This window comes from Teleopsis dalmanni, chromosome X (assembly GCF_002237135.1).
Source record: "Teleopsis dalmanni isolate 2A chromosome X, ASM223713v2, whole genome shotgun sequence".
Lineage (NCBI taxonomy): Eukaryota > Metazoa > Arthropoda > Insecta > Diptera > Diopsidae > Teleopsis > Teleopsis dalmanni.
Window position 1 is genome coordinate 67,866,556 of NC_051848.1, and position 7,671 is coordinate 67,874,226.

At 30.2% G+C, this 7,671-nt stretch overlaps 1 protein-coding gene across 1 annotated transcript; it reads right to left on the reverse strand.

Moving 5' to 3' along the window:
• Positions 1-2,033: 2,033 nt before the first annotated feature.
• LOC119689445 (stress response protein NST1-like) lies at positions 2,034-6,974 on the reverse strand. The gene is made up of 5 exons (XM_038104280.1): positions 6,908-6,974; positions 5,599-5,663; positions 5,476-5,532; positions 3,859-3,993; positions 2,034-3,058 (listed from the first exon to the last, which is right to left on the reverse strand). Exon 5 carries the CDS (start codon positions 3,053-3,055, stop codon positions 2,243-2,245), a length of 813 nt encoding a protein of 270 aa, XP_037960208.1. The 5' UTR covers positions 3,056-3,058; positions 3,859-3,993; positions 5,476-5,532; positions 5,599-5,663; positions 6,908-6,974; the 3' UTR covers positions 2,034-2,242.
• Between the last annotated feature and the right edge of the window lie 697 nt (positions 6,975-7,671).

The following is a 7,671-nucleotide window of genomic DNA, read 5'->3' on the forward strand; positions in this document are numbered from 1 at the left end:
AACGGCACCACAAATTTTCTCAAAAATTACAAGCGAAATTTTAAAGGGATTGAATAAAGTGCATTCATATTTCGATAATCTTCTAATTGGAGGAGCAAGCATGGAAGAATGTGAAGAAAATTTAAAAGCAACTTTAGACAGACTATTAGAGACGAACGTTAAAATTAATTATGAAAAATGCCAATTTTTTAAAAAAGAATTAATGTATTTCGATTATGTAATTAATTAAAATGGAATTAGTAGTCCCAATTGCCTACTGAACCCATAGTAACAGCTATTCGTCTGATCTCCAGACTGTCATCATTGTTGTTCAGTATCGAAGTTGAAAAAGTTGTTCAAAATATTGAAATCGAAATTTTCAATTCGACGCACTCATATATAAACACTGTATATATATAAACACTGTATATCAATATAGATATACAGTGTGTATATATGAATGCAGCAAATGGAAAATTTCGATTTCGATTTTAATATTTTGAACAACTTTTCAACTTCGATACCGAACAACAATGATGACAGTTTGGAGATCAGATGAATAGGTGTTCCTATAGGCTCAGTAGGCAATTGGGATGTATATATATATATATATATATATATATACTATATTTATATATATATATATTATTTATATAATTTTATTTATATATCTTATATATAAAATTTCCATGTCACAATGTTAGTTACCGTACTCCTCCGAAACGGCTTTACCGATTTTTACCAAATTTTATATGTGTATTCAGTAGGTCTGAGAATCGGGTACTATCTATTTTTCATACCGCTAAAGTGATTAGGGAGTCCCTACCCAGCAAAAATATCCTTATTGCTTTGACAAAAAATTTTTTATTTTTTTGACATAAATGTTGTTTATATTTTTGAAAAAGAAAAATTTTTTTCTTAATATTTTATGTAACTACGCCAACAAGTACATCGAGCATTACATCCACTTCGTTTCTTCGTCTTCGCCTGGCATGGCAGATGGAAAATGTACTAAAATTTTTTCAAAAGATTTCACTAATGATACTATAACAAATACCGACGGATATCCAATATATCGTCGAAGAAATCCCGATAATAGGGGACAATGGCGGGTGGTGCCGTATTCGCCTCTGCTAAGCAAGACATACAATGCTCATATAAATGTTGCGTTTTGCAGTTCTGTGAAGAACATCAAATATATAAGTATGTCCATAAAGCCAGTGATATGGCTGTGTTTAGAGTAGAAAATACTAATGTAAATGCTCCTCCAATGAACAAAAACGGTGAAATTACGCTCTACCAAATTGGTCGGTACATCAGTTCCAATGAAGCTGCTTGACGTATCTTCGGTTTTCTAATTCATGAACGGGATCCAGCAGCTGTTCAGTTAGCCGTCCATCTTGAAAACGGTCAGCGTGTATTTTTCACGAACGAGACAGTGATTGATCGTGGTACAAATCCGCCTAAATCTACACTCACTGCATTTTTTGAATTGTGTAATAGTACGGATGATTTTGGTGTCTTTGCAAGAACATTACTCTATTCACAAGTACCACGCTATCTCACATGGGCTCAAACAAAAAAATGGATGCCCCGCAAGCAAATTTCACCAGTTGATGCATGTCTCAATTTATTTAAATCGAACGCTTATTTACAGTTAATCCAAGACACACTGAGTGCTTTTATCTTCGACTGTTGTTGGTTAATGTTACTGGCCCATTATCATTATTATTATTTACATACAATCCGAGACAATTTAAATTTGAAGATACAACAGTTGTTACCAGGGAACTTGGTATCATACAAATCTATTGATTTTAAATTAATAATTTAATAAATAAACTATAATAACTTAAAAATAATATTGGTTGGCGTTTGTTATTTTTATTTTCGTTTTCGTTCATAGCGCTCCATGCCTATTTCAGGCATATACCACATACTTACACACTTACAATAAGTAAGTTACTTTTTGTCTACACTAGAATTTATCTAGAAACTAGAAATAATTTATAAGGCAAAACAACGTTTGTCGGGTATCTAGTATATATATATATATATACGTAAGAAGGAAATTAAGGGAAATTACGTCATCAGAAATAGATATATTCAGGTTGCAAAAAATGAAATAATAAAATAAAGCACTGTAAAACTTATAGTTTTACTAATCATCACATACACACATCACAATTTCGAAAATTTTATTGCAGTTAGCATCGAAATCGTCCATGTTCCAAAAAAAATTTAATTACATTGTATCCAAATATCACGGGACACGTTTCGTTGTAGTCAATTTTATGATATATAAAGTGGTCGTTTCACTTTTGCCTTCACGAGTTGTTTTCTTCTGTTCTTCATTTTTCCTTTCCTGCTCCCCTTCAATATTTTCTTTACCTTTACCCTCTTTACGCTTTTTGTTATTTTTTCTTCCGCGCTTAGCCTTCTCATGCTTAGCCTTAACACTTTTCTTCAATTCACCTTTCTTCTTCCGATCTTGTTCACACTTCACTTTCATTTCCTCATGTTTATTCTTTTTCAATTCTTGAGCGTCACCGTTGTCCTTTTGATTAATAACGGGAACTCGAGGTCTTAATTTCTTTTTATAATCAGAATTCACTACCCTGTTTTTCGGTATTTTCTTTACACGCTTTTTTTTGTCAGTTTCATCCATATTTTGATTTTTCACGGTGGTGGAGAAATCTTCTTTTGTTTCTTTTATTTTCTTGCAGTCACAAAAGCTTATTTCTTGTTTCATTTCTTGTTTGATCTTCTCGTCTAAGTTACGATTTGCTTCTAATAAGGTTTGATCTTCTAAGCCTTTTGCCCTACATTTACGTTTGGCTGTGTGCACAGTATCCATTTCATGGTTCCATTTTCTTTTCTTGGCGGTATTTTTCGGCGGTATATTTCCCCTATATTTTTCACCATCACAGCAGACCTTACGTTTTTTGTAAGCAGCACATGTTTTTGGCAAAGCTCTCTTACCAACCACACGTTCGTTTTCAGGTTTTTGATCAGCCAGTTTATAGGTAATACGGTGTGGGACCGATCTATTACGGGTATCACTTTCTGAAGGCATTATCTATGATATAGAGAAAGGATAAATAAGATATAATGGTAATATTCTGAACGATGAATACAATTATGATTAATTAATATTATACTTTAATATAGTACAAGACTATTTATTTTTTTCAATGTGAATAATTTGATATCTTCTCTAACTACCTCAAATAAGCTGAAATCTCTGATGATAAAGATAAGATAAAGTTATAGTCAGTCTTATGTTTAAACAATGGAGTTTCTGTAAATTATTTTGATTTTCTCTACTAGTCTCATTGCGGAGTATCCCAAGAATCGATCCCCAATACATTATATCTTTTAATGTATACTTTATATATTATATACACTAATATATAAATGTAGCAGTATAAGTTTAAGAGTTAGTAAAACTTGGATTTATTAATCAAATTCCATTAAGTAAAATACATGATAATATAGATTCAAAAAAATCAACGCTCTTGTTATAAGCCTGTATATTTATTTATTGTACTCAAACCTCCAGTTTCCGAACCAAACTGGAGCTTTGTCACTATAATGCCATCGTAACCAAATCATGGTTAAGAAGCCTTTTCCTTAGTGTCTTGTGCAATGGTATTACCCGGGCACAGTGGTTGCTGACCGCTGCAAAAATTGTAATGCAGATAATATAGATATAAAAGTACATATAAACTATACTTAGTGCTACCAGTTTCTATGTTAATGGTCTAACTTACCGACATATAATAACTATTCTACATTCTGAATGTATCAAATATTTATAACTAAAAATACAGTGTATTTTACAATAGTTCATATAACTGTTAGCCTTTCGTTACTCACTTGATAAGAGTCCTTGTATAAAATCTTTAAAATCCGAGTTCACAGATAATACACCATTGTACAGGATCAGTACCTTCTTAAAATGATTTTCCAATGCGTCGAAAAGGTGAAAAATTTTAAAGCTTTTACTCAGAGCTGAAAAAAGTACTTGTGTTTTAGAAGAATATTACTTTTATTTAAAAATAACAACAAAGATGAGCAAAGAAGCAATGTGTTCCATAATGGAACATAAGTACTTCACTACATTTTGGAATAGATATTTATTTAAATAATTAATGTGCTTTTGAAAAACTGTCATTTTTTTATTAAAAAAACACTGAAGACTTTTAATTCAACCAAATACGAGTACATCATAGATGTCTAGAAGCACTTCAGATGCTTTCGAATTCAAATAGAAGATATTGATCGAGGATTTTGAGCACTCAACTGCAAACACACTAAAAATTACACTTGAATGTATGGTGTGATTACTGTTTTTCTCTTACTATGTTAGTAATGTTCTAGTTTTGGATGATTGCCCTTTGCACTGTATATGCATTATTGTTGCTCCAGCATATCGCATTTTAACTGAATAATACTAAATAGTTTTATTAAATCTATAGATTATAGATTTTTTTATCTTTGCAGTGTATGTTAAGCGGCGGTAATCGCTATTTGGAAAGCTATGCATGTCTGGAAGGGGGCATTTCTTAGGATTATATATATACATCCCATCAGATAGTCAAACTGCTTTAAGGTATTTAAGTTTAGTCAAATTTACCCGGGACAATTTTTGACTATTATATATCTCTGAATGAAATATTGAAGCAGTCCAAAATTTCTCTAATATGAGTCCCCGGTTATAGGGATAATTTCAGCAATTGCAAAGCAGATGAGCTGTAATAATATATAATATACATGACATATCTGTCAAAATTTAAGTAAAAATAATATGATTTTTAATAAATTTAATATTCATGTGTCATTTGCAGAAAGTAACTTCACTTTTAAAATCAATTTAAAACTTTAGCCGAAGTCCATCTGAAGAAACAAAATAACAAATTAACTTCCTGCTAATATATGCCAACAAAAGTGGTATAGAAAAGCACAATAATGCCACAACATATAACTTTTAGTGATATCCATTAAGTTTTACTATATATTAAAATTTTCTGTCTTGGCTAATTGAATACTTTTAATATAATTGTTGTCAGTTGATATGTTTATTTTTGCCGTTTTCATTTGATTTATTAATTAGTGAAAATATGAGGACTGTTAACTTCCTTAATATCACGTTATGCAAGCAATATTACGCTTCCAGGAATATAAAGATCTTTCCATGATAGAGTCACTCTAACAGAGTTTTGCAAACATATGATTGCGAACTAAATTCAATAAATTTCGAAAACTCCTGCATATTTGATATGTAAATATCGGTGGATGGTAATACAAGGGAAAAGAATTTGAATGCTCCTGAACTTAAAAATTCCGCGAATTACAATAAATAATGATCACAAATTGAGCGAAGTTTGAAACATTTAATACATATTTTTAATAAAGGTTGATTATATAGAATTATTTTTTAATTGAGAACATAAATTTAATGACAAAAGAAATAAATAAGTTTTGATTGCTTACATTAATTGAAATCCCAGACTTAAGGAAGTTATATAGATCCCAGACCTAAGGAATCCTCTAAATAAAATTGCAAATGAAAATAAATAACAAAACTCTTGTCAATGAGTACAACTTGCAACTTACCTTATAAGTAAAAAAATTTCGTCTTAATAATAATTTGTCCTGTTCTATATTTGAAACAAACAAAACTGAAATAAAAAATAAATGAATTTATTTAAATTTTATTTTATAAGAAACTGATATATTCAAAATCAAAGCATACTTTTCCTTAATATTATCATGAAAAATCAAATCATATTGCTTATATTCTGATAAAATCACTTAAGTAAAAAATAATGGTATGCTTAGTGACTTCTTTTGAGATATTTGGAACTTTGTTCAGAATGCTAAAAATTTGTAAGAATGATTTACATATTTTTATAGAGATCATTCTGATTGCTACATTGGCAGCACTTTCAAAAGAAGCGAGTTCGATTGATTTTTGAAGCAGTTGATCTTAAGCATCCTGTAGTTAAATGTCATGTTGTTCCTTGCTCTAGACCTGCTGCCAACTAAGGCAGCACTACCTAAACAACCGATTTTTTCCTACGATACAAAAAGATGATATTTTCGACAAAGGCTGCAATTACCGATTTCTATTAGGATCAGAAGTTTCTTAACTATTAAATTCCATAGCAGTGGATAAATAACTTCTATTTGCATAACTTTTTATCTACTTTGAACCGAGTCCCGCAGTTATAATTCATTTAGTTAACAGTTTTCGAATAGGATTGTGTATGTTCCTGTTAGGTATTTTCATTGTAATCAATTTTTTTTGATGTTGCTAAAAGTTCGTTCAGTATGGATGTCTGAATATTGCCAATGCTACATATATCATTTACTGCTCTTAATATAAACGACATCCCTGATTGATATCCAAACTATTTCAGATATATGTATGTCCCTCAATGATGAAAAGTGTTTGGCCATGTGCTTCTTCGTATGGATTCACATACGCATCGTATGCCAATCATATTTGGCAATTATTTTTTTTGCTTTTGCTTTGGTTTGCTTTGGCACTTCATCACTATATGCGAGAATAAGAGAAGCTCTGAGATCCTTTTTAACTAGGATATAAGGTGTAAGACTTTCTTTTTTTTTGTCAAATTTTGGAGTTATTAATTTTATGTTTTTTGGATGTTATCAGACAACTACAATGAATCGCTGTCATTTTGAAGCTGGTTTGTCCAATTGGATTATGTGAACTATTCATTCACATAATTTACATATATATTTATATATAACATACATGCACAGGATAAAAATGAAATGAGGTTATCACACCAAATTTATTAAAAAATACAATTTGGTCTGTCATCACAGACTGAGGTTCTAAACTTTAAGTTCTGCTATATAGAAAACAATATTGCATTTCTAGTCAATAAAAACATACTTTACAAATAGGAAAGGCTCCGTTTTCAAAATAATTATCTCCGGTCTCAGTTTTTTTATAACCACTAAAGCTCAAATAAAAAATAAATGCATTGAACTGAATTTTATTTTACAAGAAACTTAAATATACATAAAAGCAAAGCATACTTTTCTCTAATGTCATTCTAAAAATTTTACCATAATGACTAAATGCTAATTAAATCATTCCATAGATATTAGAGTGTATGTAATAAGTTGAGTGATAATTATGAGATTTGAGTAAGTTTGGTTCTATGCAAAATTTCCCAACCTTTAAGCGTGATATTTTGAATATTAAGCTATATTGTCATATAAAGTTGTTCTAAATAGCTGCTGCTACAGGAAACCGTTGTCAAATAATAGTACATTATATATTAACTTAACTAAATTAAAAATAATTTATTTAAAGTAATCAACCGTTACATGACCTTTATCAATAAGAGCATAAAGGTTAGATCGTCTTAATTATTTAGCAAAATAAGTTAACATCTCAACAATTCTTTATTTCCGTTTAGAAGAATTCATGTGACGGAAGGTGAACAAGAAGGGTCTTACAATAAAATTTTATTGATCCCAAGGTTTTCTCAGTATCGATCAAATGAGACGCAGCCAAAGGATGCATCCTCGTTCTATATTAGGCTTAATAGTATTTTTATTTTGCAAATAAATTATGTTTTAAATTTGTGATGTTTTTTGATGAAAAAAGCAGTATTATAGTACAATGAAGACTTCAACGGAACCAATAAT